Source organism: Lytechinus pictus, chromosome 17, assembly GCF_037042905.1.
Source record: "Lytechinus pictus isolate F3 Inbred chromosome 17, Lp3.0, whole genome shotgun sequence".
NCBI lineage: Eukaryota > Metazoa > Echinodermata > Echinoidea > Temnopleuroida > Toxopneustidae > Lytechinus > Lytechinus pictus.
In genome coordinates, this window is record NC_087261.1 from 4,790,327 (window position 1) to 4,805,454 (window position 15,128).

The following is a 15,128-nucleotide window of genomic DNA, read 5'->3' on the forward strand; positions in this document are numbered from 1 at the left end:
TATGCTCTTGTATAGTTTTGTCATTGATCTCGACAAAGGATAGAGAGAGAGTGTGTGTATGTGTGTGTGTGTGTGTGTGTGTGTGTGTGGGAGGGTGTTTATGGGTGTGTGTGAGAGAGAGAGGGGGAGAGACAGAGCGTGTGTGGGAAGATGTTTATATGTGTTTGTGTGTGTATAATGATAACAACGGTATATTTTATACCCAGGGTAGCCACTTCAGTTCTGAAAACTGTTCCCCCAACGGGCCCTGCTATTATTCTATGAGAGATAGGTAGAGAGAAGCGTGTATGGGAGGAAGTTCATTGGTGTGTGTGTGTATGTGTGTGTGTGCGAGAGAGGGAGAGAGCGTGTGTGTAAGGATGTTTGTGTGTGTGTGTATGTGCGAGAGAGAGAGAGTGTGTTAAAAGGGTGAGTGTGAGAGAGGCGGTGACAAAGTGAACTTGTGAGGGTGTGTGTGGATGGGTGGATGAGAGAGGGGTGTAGATGTAGAGAGAGATGTTTAAAGGGGTACTCTAGGCTTAAAAAATATATATGTTTTGAAGAGAGAAAGAAAAATGAGACAAACAAAACACTAAAAATGTGACTAAAATCGGCCAAGGACTAACAAACATATTACATTTTATCATGTTTATAGATTTGCGTTATTCTGGTGAAACAGTCCTCGGCATGTCTTCATGAATATTCATTTTCAAACTGATGATGTCATATCTCCACTTGTTATTTTGTGTTTTATATCATAAAATTAGTTTTTTTTAATCCCTCCAAGAGCTAAACAATTGATTTATTGCATTAGACATTTTTTTGCTACAACTGCTACTACAATTTCATTATAATGGAGACATACCATTCACACATGAATGAAAAAAATGAAATAATTATAATAATAATAATAATATTTGAAATTTATATAGCGCATAATAGTCAAAAGACTCTCTATGCGCTTTACAAAATATATTTAATAAATAATATATTAAATCTTATCTTAATTATACAATAAACCTTAATCCTAAAATACTTAATACAAATTAGAACAAATTAAATCAGTACATTACATCACTAATGAAATGAAAACTTACAATATTTAACAACATAATATATTTATCATTATAAAAAGACTATTTTGAAAATAAGTGAGTTTTGAGCATTAATTTAAAGATGGGGAAGGATGGTGCAGTTCTTATATTTAAAGGTAGAGAATTCCAGAGTACAACGGCAGATAAAGAAAGGGCTCTTTGACCATATGTATTTGTATTTGTGGAGGGAACAGTGAGAAGATGTTGTGAGGATGATCGAAGGTTACGTCTTGGTTTATATGGTTCTATGAGTTCTGATATGTACTGTGGGGAGAGGCAATTTTGGGCTTTATAACAGAGGATGAGTATCTTAAAGATTATACGTTTTTCAACGGACAACCAATGGAGCTTAACTAGTACAGGAGAAATTGAGTCACGTGCGCGAGCGCCTGTCATGAGCCTTGCCGCTGTATTCTGGATTCTTTGTAGACGGTTCAACTGGGTTTGGGGTAGGCCATATAAAAGAGAATTACAATTATCAACATGAGATATAATTAGTGAGTGAACAAGTAGTGCAACTGATTTTTTATTAAGAAAATGCCTTATCTGACCAATTTTACGAATAGCAATGATAGCTGACTGACAAGTCTTGGTGATGTGTTCTACCATTGATAGATGCTTTGTCCATGATAACACCAAGGTTACGGGCTTTTTGGACTGCAGGTAGATTAACTCCATCAACAATGACAGTTAGAGCAGGTAGTGTATAGGAGACATATCCTGAAGTAAAATGTAATACTTCAGTCTTAGAAGAATTGACAAGTAGCATGTTCTTGGATGACCACAATATAATGTCTTTAATACAGGCATTCATACGACAAACGGCATTGCCCCTTCCATTCGAAGGAAAAGAAAGATAAACCTGAATATCATCCGCATATAATGCAGTTGAGATCATGAGCCTTGATGATGTCATAGATTGGAGCACTATACAATGTGAACAGAATGGGCCCAATTACCGAACCCTGAGGCACACCAGAGCCATCTCCTACTTCATGGGAGTAGTCATTTCCAATCTTTACTACATGTGATCTTCCCATCAGGTACGATGACAACCATGCGTAGACAGAACCCCTGAATCCATAACGTTTACTTAATCTGTCCAGCATTATCGAATGATCAATGATATCGAAAGCAGAAGTGAAATCTAACAACACCAAGAGTGTTTCCTTCCGCTGATCTAGGGAAAGCGCGATATCATTCTGCACCTTGACAAGAGCAGTCTCAACACTATGATGCTTTTTGTAGGCTGACTGAGCAGGAACAAGCAAATAGTTTTCCGTTAGATAGTCCACATGCTAAGTTTTTGCCACTTTTTCCGTCACCTTGCCTATGAAGCTTAGGTTAGATACTGGCCGGTAGTTCTTAAAATCTTCCCGTGAAACCCCGGCTTTCTTGATAATATCATGTACTAACATAAGAAAAAGGAAAGTGGGTATGTGACATGATCAACCCACCTAATGTATATTCATGACGATTAGCATATAACGTACTTTCACAATACATTGGTAAATGTTAAAATGCAATAACTCCTCATACTTGTTTTCAGATTTTGATTAAGTTTTCAATACTTTAAAGCTCTGTGAATTTTACTCTGTTTATTTAGATATGTTTTCAGCCTTGAGAGAGAGAAAGGGACAATGACAGAGTGAGATCGTGATGGTGCAGGTGTATGTGAGAGAGACATAAAGACAAACGGTGAGAGGGTGAGATGGGGTGTGTGAGAGAGAGACATAGATAAATAAATACATAAATAGAGAGTGCGGGAGGGTGTTTAATTGTGGGTGAGGGAGAAGGAAATAATAATATAATAATATAATATTCCGCATTTATATAGCGCTTAATACATCGGAACGACGTCTCTAAGCGCTTTACAGACATATAGTTAAAGGGGAGCGCGTACATGTGTGAGAGACGGTGATATGTATTGAGGGTGAGTGTGGGTGTTTGTACGTGTGTTTGTGAGAGATGGTTTGTGTGTGAAAGAGATTGTCGGTGAGAGGGTGAGATTGTGTGTGTAGGGGTGAATTACAGAGGGCAAGAGAGTGAGAATGAGATAGAGGAATTTGTCAGTTTTTCATCATTGCTTGTGATCAACAGGACTAAGATGTCCCACTCCATCTCGTTCTTTTCGCCATACTCACGGACTCTGGCATGTCATAATCTAAACTGTACCGTTTGAGTGATAAAAATGACAAAAACTTGACACCTCACATATCCCTAATTTAAGGACTCATTAAGTTAGTGATATGTGAGGTGTCATGAACACAAAATTATTATATGGTCTGAAAGAGTATGACCTCCGAAATAATTTGATACGATATTTATGTAGTTATGTGTTAACGCTTCGATGATTAGGCGGTGTTCTTTGACGTGATGTAAATTTTGATTTGCGCCAAAGGCATGACTGCAATGAATGAATCCGGATGTCAGTGATATCATGATCCTACAATGTTATAAATCCATTTCAAATTACTTTTCAATATTTTACATTATTATTGTGTAATAAACACCCTTTTATATCGATTCTCAAGATAATCTAAAGAGGGATTTGCAGATTATGTTTACTAAGTCATGTAGGATTATGACATCCTTGGGATCTGGATGCATTCAATGCAGTCATGTCTTAACTTCGCGCTAATCAAAATTTACATCACTGCAAAGAATACATACTGCTTATCCAAGCGTGAAGACATACCGCATAAATATAAGATCAAATTATGGGGGAAAACATACGCTTTCCATCCATTTGTCCATATATAATGATTATGCATTCATGACAGTCTTTCCTTAAATTGGGGATTTGTCAGGTGTCATTTTTTTAAACTCACATGGTATAAAATGAGACTTTAAAAAAATGGCACTATGATATCTAAAAACTATATTTACAATGGATTTTATTTTTTACATTAATGCAAGAAAACAAATCAATGAGCACGGAGATTAATTTAAAAAAAGGAGTAAACAACAGTAGTATATTGTAATTAATGTCTTCCTATTTGTTCGCGAACTTAAATCATGCCCTTTTAGCATTTCTTCTGGTGTTTTTTTTTTTACCCGGCACACCCCTTCTCACTCTATGATTTCCTATCTCCCCATCTTTTTCTGTGCTTTTATTCTTCTTCTTATCATGTCTGCTCGTTTATCTATCTTCCTCTCTACATGTATATCAATCTGTCTGTATCTGTATCCTCCTGTCTCTTCTTCTATCGTCCATCTCCGTTTTTCTTTATCCTTCTTTTCTTTGAAACGTCTACCAACCTGATTAATGCGCACTTATAACTTCCCACCAGTCGTGTCTGTGGGTAATCCTGGATTTTCGTGGGCACATGGGCGGAAATCCCAGGGGGAGAGGGGGACGCGTCCCTCTACTATTTGGAAAGGGGGGACACATTATAAAATGTTCCCCCTACTATTTAAGTAGTCTTTCATGAAAAAATACGTCATTCAAAATCGAAATTTGTAATATAATTTTTTTTTTTTTTGCTTGTCAAATTTATTTTGGACGAAATGACCATACCTTTTTGGTGATAACCTTTTTTTTTTACTTGTCAAATTTTCCGGGGGAAAAATCCTTCATCCGCGCCGGGTCCCCCTCCCCTACCTTGGGGGAGAGATTTCCACCCATGCGTTGGCATATCGTCGGTGGTAGTAAAAAGCCGTATCTCAAAATGAAAGAATATTGATAGAAGCTCCATAAGGGATCGATTCAAGAGTAAGAGTATTATGATCTTACCAATAAGGAAATAGAAAGTATATTTTAAGACTAAGATATTGCACACTGAATAGTCGGTTAAGGGAGTTTCAGTATAAACTCTTGCATAATACACTAACCACCATCTTTTCCGTTATGGTCTTGTTTCGACCAATTTATGCTCATTTTGTGAAAAGGAAGAAGAAACGTATGAACATCTATTTTATACTTGTGAATTTTCAAAATCACTTTGGGATCTGTGTGCAAGAAGTTTAAATTTTGAATTAAACAAATTTAGTTGGCAGGAAATTCTTTTCGGGAAGCAGGAGAGAAGTAAAGGTAAATATCAATTAATTATTCATGTCTTGATTTTAGTTAAATACCTTATTTACAAAAACCGAGAATTAAAAAAACCTCCTTCATTGAATGAAATAAAAAAAAATAGTCTTAGGGGGATCAAAGAAAAGAAAAGAAATTAGCAACAAAGAGGGGGACTCTTACAATCCATTTCTCTAAATGAGGAAACTTAAACATTATACCATTAATTGGAGCCCAGAGCCAGTTCTCCACTGGATAGGGGATGAGGGTGCTTTGGGGAGGGTCGGGGGGGGGGGAAGGGTCCAGCGCTGAGTTTTGTTGTTGAGATTAAATTTATTTGAGTGAAGAGGCCGAGGCGATGTTTTTTTTTTAATAATGCTGATGGCTTCAATTCGTTTAGGTTTTATTAATGATTTATTTTTGTGTATTTGGAAAATTTATTTTTTATGTTCTTATTTGACACTGGACAAAAAAATCAATATGTTGAATTTATTGTAGAAGTTTATTCCTAATGCATATTATTATCATCAATGTTATTTATAATAATGTATTGGAAGATGTCTGATATTGTGTTTTATTGTAACATTCAAGAAAAAAAATGGTGTTACATTTATGAGTTGTCAAGGCATTTATCAATTTGTAAAGACATCAAACTTCTATTTGTTATATTTATTTTATTTTGTATATGAATTGAAGTTGTCAATAAAAACAACTTTATACAAAAAAGAGTATGACGAAAATGACAAGACCTATTTTGCCTGGATGTACGGAAATTGGGAAAATGGAAGTATGAGGTTGCTACATTGCCATATTACTGAAATCCAGCTTTTCGAAAAGACAGTTCCCCAAAATTTCAAATTGTACCTATCGAGGATTTACCTCTTTATGAGACTTTTTCAGAGAAATATGAGGTTCCTACATTGCCTTGTTGCTGAAATACAGCTTTTCTGAGACGGTTCCCCATTAGTTTCGAATGGGAAGATGAGGGGTTTTACCACCACAACGAAGCTATTCACCTGTAGTATTAAAGGGGCGTCTGTTCAGGAAAGGGGATGAGTATTATTTCAAGAAGTGATCAGTAAGGGTACAAAAGAAAAAAGAGAGGACGAAAAAGAAAATATGAACATAGAATATTAGGCCAATAAAAAAGATTGTTGGGTAGGTCTACAATATCCGCATTATTCAATTGATGCATGACGTCGCGTTCAGGCCATCTTACTCCCATCAAAATACCTGTCGCAGTCAATGCCTGTATTGTACATCAAATGGCAGTTTCTGTCATTTATTCTGACGTTTATACCAATATTCCAAAGACACAATACCTTTGTCATTGATTTGATATTATGCCGATATGAGCAAGGCTTGCCGGAATGTTAGTAGGTATGGAAAGACTAAAATATTGAATATTCTTGACTGTAAAGATTTTTTTTTTATTGAATCATAGGTGACCCCAAAAACTAACAATGCAAGTAAAATTACCTGTTAATCGCCCAAATAGTTCCCTTGGTCTTAAAAAAAAGCTTATGTGGAAAAAAGGCTTATCTGAAAAAAGGCTTATTCTTCTTTATACTTATAAAATATAAAGTTGTAAAGTTAAATAAAAAGAAAATCAAGATACACTGTACAGGTGTTTCTTGACAACAGTTTTGTGGACTGATTTGAGTTCAATTTCAGGTTGAGGAACCCCGAAATTCAAACATTGTTTCCTCTTAAATGTTTGAAGCTCTTGGCACGCTTCTGCATTTATTCAAGTAATAATTGTGTGAACATGATAGTTCGATATCGCGTTTTCATATATATGATTTTGAAGCAACTTATTGTTCGTTTTGGGGCTGACAGGTCACATAGGATTGATGACACAAAAAAACAACCACTCAATAATAGACTATAAAGGATACATATTATTGTGACTTCATTTTATTCCAATTCTGATGGTATCTCTAAAATAAAACATTCCAATATTATGTTTTAGATAACATAATTCGATATCATTTGTTAGCTTATACGTGATATTGTAGATATTAGGTAATCACATTACTCATTGTCATTATCATCATTATTATCATTGTTATGATTATGGTTTTTCTGCGGGTGAATTGTTATCACTCGGAAAAAAATAAAGCTCCTCTTGATAAATCTAAACAAATTGAAGGAATTCCCCTTGTTCGTTACTACAGATATTGATCATGCAATCACAAACACAGCGTTAAACAACCTGAACTCTTAACATGCAGACGAGTTGAAGCTCTGATGTATATTTTTGGAGCCAATTAGCAACACCAGCAGTTGAGAGTTAAATCCCTTCAATGGTTTCGGTCGACACACGCTGATAGTTGAAGTTGGTTGTGCTACCAACTAGCTTGACCACACCCATCAGAATAACCATGGCAACCACTGCGGCGATGATACCAAGGATGAGCATCGCAAACGGGTTGGAGAAAGACACATCTGGAGAAGTTTATAAAATAATGAATAAGAATTGAATGTGAATTACACAAAGTCATACATCGAGTTGGCAACAGGACAAGTCATAATGATTTTCTGTTTAAGCTCCTAACGGTTTTTTAAAGTCCATCCCAACCATAGGCGGCGTAAGCGGAGGGACGGGAGTCCTGTCTCCCCCCTGAATTTGAGGTGGGGGACGCCCCCCCCCTAAATTTCTTGTTGAAAACCTTTTTTTCTTTTTTTTTTTTCCTTGTAAAAAAATGTTGGTTGATAACTTTTTTTGTGCTTGTCAATTTTGTTTCCTACGTCCCCCCCCCCATTAATTCAGGTGGACTCCCTAAAAGTTTGGTTTATAACTTTTTTTTGCTTGTCAAAAATTTTACCTGTGTCCATCCAAAAATTTCAGGTGGACTCCCCCCTCCCCTAAATCATTTGGCTTCCGCCGCCAATGACATCAACAGAAAGCTAATTTGAATAGAAAGAGAAAATCAAACAAGTATAACACTGAAAATTTTATCAAAATCAGATCTAAAGTAAGAATGTTATGACATTCTAAATTTTCGCCTAATATCACAAAACAGTTATATGCACTTCCAGGTCGGTATGCAAACAAGGGGACGGATGACATCACCCACTCACTATTTCTTTTGTATTTTAATATGTATACATGAAATATTCATTTTTTTCTCCTCATTGTCATGTGAAATAAAGTTGCATTCCTCTCTGAACATGTCTAATTCAATTGTTTTAACATTATCTGGTTCAAACAATATGGCCCTTAATGTCAAATCTGTAAAAAATGAAATAATGTATAATTCAAACAATAAAAAACAAACAAAATAGTGAGTGACATCACCGACTCTCTCATTTGCATATCACCGTCTTGAGCAAAGAACTGTTTTTTCCCCTTTAATTAGCAAAACTTTAAAATGTCATAACTGTTTTATTTTACATCAGATTTTGATGATTTTTTCAGCGTTCATTGTTCTTGTTTTATTTTTTTCCATTTATCATTGTTATTTTTCTGGGGTGGACTTTACCTATAACTTTGTGGATAAGTTTTAATCCACTCATGTTGACATTCTCAAGGCGGGCCGCGAAATTATACACGTATGTTAGTAATTTTTCGGTAAATTTTACGTTAACCGCTACGAAATTGAGTCCCCATTTATAGCAACTTAAAAACTCCTTCCTAGCATGGAGCTTAAAGATATTTTATGCCCATGTTCCAGGAAACGTAATAATTTCGCTTGATAATGGCCCCATCGAAACTTTTGATGAATATGATTGCTCTATATTCAAGGGGGATCAGTACTTTTTCGAAGTAAAAATAATGTAAAATGTACGAAAGACCATCGTACTTTGAATATATTGAAACATAATCCTCAAAAGTAGAAGCATTTACCATGGAAGGTCCCACAGAAATTTGTCAGGAATTTACTTCAAATGAAACTAAAACATATCACGGTAAATTTGTGGCAAATGTTTTAAAGACTCCGTTCTCATTGTTACGGTTTACTATACAGCAGTTCACTTCTTACTTTTTAAATTCATTTTCACTTCTGGCCGTATCAATTACAGTGGCGGATCCAGGGGGCACAGGGGGCGCGCGCCCCCCCCTAATATTTGAGTGGCGCCGAAGGCGCCGCTAAAAAAAAAAAAAAGAAAGAAAGAAAAGGCGCCGCTTGAAAAAATAAAAATAAAAGAAAGAAAAGAAAAGGCGCCGCTTGAAAAAATTATACACTGATAAAATATTAGCAACAGTAAAGGAAAGACTATCCCCCAGCAAAGCACAATCATATTATCTTCTTTATCTTTTCTTTTAACTACTCTTTTCCCAACAACTTCGCCGGTTGAAAATAATCAGCAGTGCGCTGCCTGCATATAACTGGCGCCAATCAAGAATAATCAGCGCTACTTAAATCTAAATCGGCGCCGGACAAGAATAATCAGCGCCATCCGGTTATAAATCGGCGCCGGTAAAGAAAAATCGGCGCTGCCTGAGTTCTTAACCGGCGCCGATCAAGGATAATCAGCGCCATCTATATCTAAATCGGGGCTGGTCAAGAATAATCAGCGCCATCTGGTTATAAATCGGCGCTGCCCGAGTCTTAACCAGCGCCGATCAAGAATAATCAGCACCACCTAAAAATCTAAATCGGCGCCGGACAAGAATAATCAGCACCACCTGGTTAAAAATCAGCGCCAGTCAAGAATAATCGGCGCCTCCTGGTTCTAAATCGGCGCCAGTCGATTATGAATTGCCGCTGCCTGAATCTTACGTGACGTCGGTAAAAATAATCAGCACTACTTGTTCTAAATCGGCGCCGGTCAAGACAAATCGGCGCTGCCTTTGTCTTAACCGGCGCCACCTAAATTTAAATCGGCGCCGGTCAAGAATAATCAGCGTCCCCTAGTTCCAATAAATAGGGGCCGGTAGAATAATGAAGAAGAGCCTATTGCCAACCAAATCTAGATCGGCGCCGGTCAAGAATGGTCAGCGGCACCTGGTTATACATTTTATTGTTGAATGGTCATAACGAATAACAAAGCTTATCGCATGCCCTTACAGCATGTACAGAGTGGACTGGGGCGGGGCAGTTGCCCACAGATGTCATGAAATCTTTAATTTGTTATTTAAAAATCCCAGAATCATACAAAATTGTAGAGCAAATCTTTTAATTTTGATCTTATTTTCCAATGCTTGATAAAAAAAGGTCAGTCACTTTTCTTCTTTACCAGTTTACACATTCCACATTGTGCCACCTCTATGGCCTTTAGTGTAAGACAGCTACTATAGTGTTTTATGAAGATTATTCGATATTTTAGTCCAAAACTTTGCTTAAACCCGTTGCTAATACAGGGAGTGTATAATTACGCAACCAGACGTATATTCGTTAGACCTTAAACCACTAAACATCATTTTCAATGTATAAATACAGTTTGTCAATACCTTTGTTTTAACGTTTAAATGTTTACGCCACAAAATTTGATTTATTTTCATCTTCCATTAAGTTAAATATTATTCATCTGATCACTCAGGAAGAAGTTAAAACAAAGATAACGATACCTGTAAAACTGGAGAACTGTTTCCAAAGCTCTGTCTTGAAGGATCTCTTTCTGAATTCAGGTCTTAAGCATTATATCCAGTTTCATCAAATTAATTAGTTAAAAATTACTCATCATTATAAATTGCATTATATTTAGTGAAAAGCATCACAATATATATATAAATACCAAATTCTGTATATAGGCCTACTATACATCATGTACATGAAATATGAATGATAATATATAAACCTGGATTGGTGATGTATTCCAAATGATTCATGATGTAGTATCATTGTATATACAGAGGCGTCGATCCTGGGGGGGGGGGGGCAGGTCGGCGATCGCCACACCAATGAAAATATTGGGGGGGGGGCAAACATATCGTATTGCCCCCCCCCCAACGATTCCGCATGTGCAAAAATAAAATAAGATGGTAATGTTACACATAAATCAGCAACCGAGATTGAGCTACACAACTCGTTCTTTATTTAAAATCATGCTCAAATTGTCCGCTTTTCAGATTGGAATATGAACATTTTCAGCTCGCGCTTCGCGATCGCATCATTCCTGTAGCAAAACCCCATACTTTTCATGATTAAATAGGTGAACAAAATGTCCCGTTTTCAGTTCTAAATCTCAAAAGAACTCCCGCTTCGATTTGGAATAATCTTTTGTTGGATATAATCTTGTTCTTTATTAAAAACGTCCATAATAAACTGTCATTTTTTTTCAGATCGAAATATCAAAATTTTAAGCTTGCGCTTCGCGCTCGCATCTATTGTTCTTTTTAGATACCCATCTTAATCATTGGTACCAAAAATACTTAGAATATCAAGCTCTCTGGTCAGAATATAAAGAAATTTCAGCTCGGCACTCGCATTATCTGTATAATGAGATATGTATCCTCCTCATGAGTTACTACAAACAGTCCTAAACAGGCACCTTTTTCCTGTTTTCAGGTCAGTATACTAAAAAATTTCAGCTCGCGCTCGCATAAATTTTTTGGTTATATATGTGTCTCTATCTCATGAGTCATATTCATAAATAAATATATATATATATGCATATGTGTGTGTGCGTGTTTGTGTGTGTGAGTTTGTTTGTTTGTGTGATCGAGCGCCTTTGGAAAGTTGATTCTTGATTTTGCCCCCCCTCCAATCTGAAAAAAGGATCGACGCCCCTGTGTATATATATATATATAGTAAAAAAAATAATATACAAAAGTATTGGCCTCATCGCAATAAAAGGGTTCACGAGATTTTGAAATAGCACATAACATGTATAATTTGTGTTACTTTTTGCTTGTTTCTTTCTTTAATAAGTTTTTCAATCTCTCTCTATATATAGTTTAGAAAGATTATATGTTAAAATTAATGTATATTTTCTTTTATGATGAGATATGTTTAAGTGGACTTCAGGGAATGATCGTACGCAGCAAGGAGGATGGGGGGGCAAATTCCCGATCAGCTGTTGTTAAAACACTTTTTTTCCTTAACATTTCATGAAAACTATGAAAAATGTGCGAATGTGAGATGTGCACCAAATACTTTTATTACACTTGTAAAAAAAAATAATCGCCCCATTGAGCAGCTCGGTCCGTTTACTCTTTCGTTTTTGTTTTATTTTTTAAATAAGTTCGAGTCTTGCCCCCCCCCCGGAAATATTACCTGCGTGTGGTCATGCAAAATTGCATGAATAGAAATCATACATTTTGAAAAGAGCATTTGACAGGGTCAGACTTTACCCCTTTTTCAACATTTTCTTTTATGGCGCCGGTGAAGTGCAAAAATATGTGCGCCGCTCGGCAGTGCGCCCCCCCCCTTTCGCCAAAAGCTGGATCCGCCTATGAATTATGTGCAAATAATCATGATTATATTCACGGTTTCTTCATGAAATTTGTACCACAAAACTTGTTTCCCATTTGAGAAATTTGAAAGTGTTAAAACACGTAAATGGAGAAAAGACGAAGCCAATTCATGGAACCAAATTTTTCAATTCGAAAAATCTCGTAATATTATTTTACAAAGCATTTGCTGCATTGTAATGTATTGTTCGGCTTAATTCAATTGGATCATGAATTTACCATTCAAATAAACATTTTTTTTTTTGGAATTAAACAAAGCACTTTTTCATGAAAAATAAATAAATGTAAATGGTGTTTTGTTACAGAGATGGGAGCGATTCCCTAAAAAAGGCTTTTGACGGAGCAATTGGTATACCATTAGTTGCCATGTCACTGGTAGGGTTACTGATACGAATCGGACCACTACTGATCGTTTGAGTGGAAAGGGATGACGTAGATCGTCGTTTGCGAACCGGTGATGAGTTCCAAAATGCAGCTTCACCGTTGTTTGATGGGCAGCCCATGTCTCGATTCAACCGAGCCTCCTCCGCACCGCATACCATCACTAAACAGTGAACGTATACCTAACAAATAGAAAATGACATGAGCATAAGAAATTAGGGGCACAACATGACGTATGTCATGTATGTGACAAAATTTTATGACGAAAATGTCCAGACTTTTTGAAATAATATTCAGCTTTTTTAATAGATTTTGACATAATGTGTGTTAAATTACAATTCTTTCACATTTTCCCCTTTCCAATTCTTTTATTTTGAAGTTTTCTGTTTTTCTATCACAGTTCGGGGGGGGGGGGGTGGTGGTCAGGTGGCAAACTCTCCATTTATACAAAACAGTCCACATACATTCGTAGACCTATGACCCACAAGGTTTATTTGAATATTAATTTAAAATAGAAAAGAACTGAGACGAGCTGAGGAGCCATTGTATTTTGGTGAGGGACACGGTGACGTTAATGTGAGGGTTTATTTAACAAGTGGAATGCCTCTGGCCGTCTCACCTGCATCACGCGATTCAATATAGCAGCAGTGCTGATTTTGAAAACTACTATAACTCGCACAAGATGTTCAGTGATACTTGGTTACTCTTATTTCCACGTTTTATGAACTAGACCAATACACTTATAGAGATATGATGGCAATTCAACAAATACCCCCAACGTGGCCAAAGTTCTTTGACCTTACATGACCTTTGACCTTGATCATGTGACCTGAAACTCGCACAGGATGTTCAGTGATACTTGATTACTATTATGTCCAAGTTTTATGAACTAGACCAACACACCTTCAAATTTATGGCTGTAATTCAACAAATACCCCAATTTGGCCAAAGTTCATTGACCCTAAATGACCTTTGACCTTGATCATGTGACCTGAAACTTGCACAGGATGTTCAGTAATACTTGATTACTATTATGTCCAAGTTTCATGAATCAGATCCATAAACTTTCAAAGTTATGATGGTAATTCAACAGATACCCCCAATTCGGCCAAAGTTCATTGACCCTAAATGACCTTTGACCTTGGTCATGTGACGTGAAACTCATGCAGGATGTTCAGTGATACTTGATTAACCTTATGTATAAGTTTCATGAACTAGGTCCATAGATTTTCTAAGTTATGATGACATTTCAAAAACTTAACCTTAGGTTAAGATTTTGATGTTGATTCCCCCAACATGGTCTAAGTTCATTGACCCTAAATGACCTTTGACCTTGGTCATGTGACATGAAACTCAGGCAGGATGTTCAGTAATACTTGATTAACCTTATGGCCAAGTTTCATGAACTAGGTCCATATACTTTCTAAGTTATGCTGTCATTTCAAAAACTTAACCTCAGGTTAAGATTTGGTGTTGACGCCGCCGCCGCCGTCGCCGCCGCCGTCGCCGTCGCCGCCGCCGTCGGAAAAGCGGCGCCTATAGTCTCACTCTGCTATGCAGGTGAGACAATAAAACTGGTAGACTAACGAACCCCTCTTTTCGATTATTTATATATTCATTTACATATCCATTTATTACTTCCAACTATTTAAATAGGGTAGTCTAATCAGCAAGAAATTATTCTTTTTCATTGGGCCATTTGAAGTAAATATCCAGACATAACACAAAGATGATTATAATTAAAATAAGACCAATACTAGCTACAGATAAAGTATCACGAAAGAAAATGATAATTGATTTTCCCTTTCTTCCTCGATTTCTTTATTCCTCATTTTGTCATTGTTTTCCAAATTATAGTGTCATGGGGCGTTCACCGCTCTGCCCTTTTGAGCGTAGCACCAGAATAATTAACTTTACCTGGGTGTTTTGATTGTCACCAGTGAATGCAAATGCCTTAAAGGAAAAACTTTCTCGATCCAAATCAAGGTTATGATTGATGGATGTTGTTGGATCTTCCGGGCATCTGTAGAATCAAGGAAGAAGAAATTTATTCCTTTTAAGGAGAACTCAGAATTAAAAGGGGTCTGGGAACGAATCTTTTTAATGGGGTGCTAGCTTTGAGGGGAAAAAAAGAAAAGTATAAAAGGGAAGGTTCTCACTTCAAAATAAAGGTGATTTTACAAACACACGCGCACAAAGAGGTTTCGCTCAAAAATGAAGATGATTTGACAAACAAACGCACACAAAGGAGTTTTGCTCCAAAATGAAGGGGATTAGGTCAAATTTTTACCTTTACACTCTA

General features: G+C 36.6%; 1 protein-coding gene across 1 annotated transcript in view; it reads right to left on the bottom strand.

Annotated features, from left to right (window-relative positions):
* Window positions 1-6,341: 6,341 nt before the first annotated feature.
* Window positions 6,342-15,128, bottom strand: part of LOC129280432 (oncoprotein-induced transcript 3 protein-like) — a 41,522-nt gene continuing 32,735 nt past the window's right edge. Inside the window, exons 11-13 of the mRNA XM_064111946.1 lie at window positions 14,744-14,849; window positions 12,801-13,008; window positions 6,342-7,533 (exon numbers count right to left, since the gene is read on the bottom strand). Of these exons, the coding sequence (XP_063968016.1) occupies window positions 7,379-7,533; window positions 12,801-13,008; window positions 14,744-14,849 (469 nt within the window). The 3' untranslated portion in view covers window positions 6,342-7,378. The remainder of the gene's footprint in view (window positions 7,534-12,800; window positions 13,009-14,743; window positions 14,850-15,128) is intronic.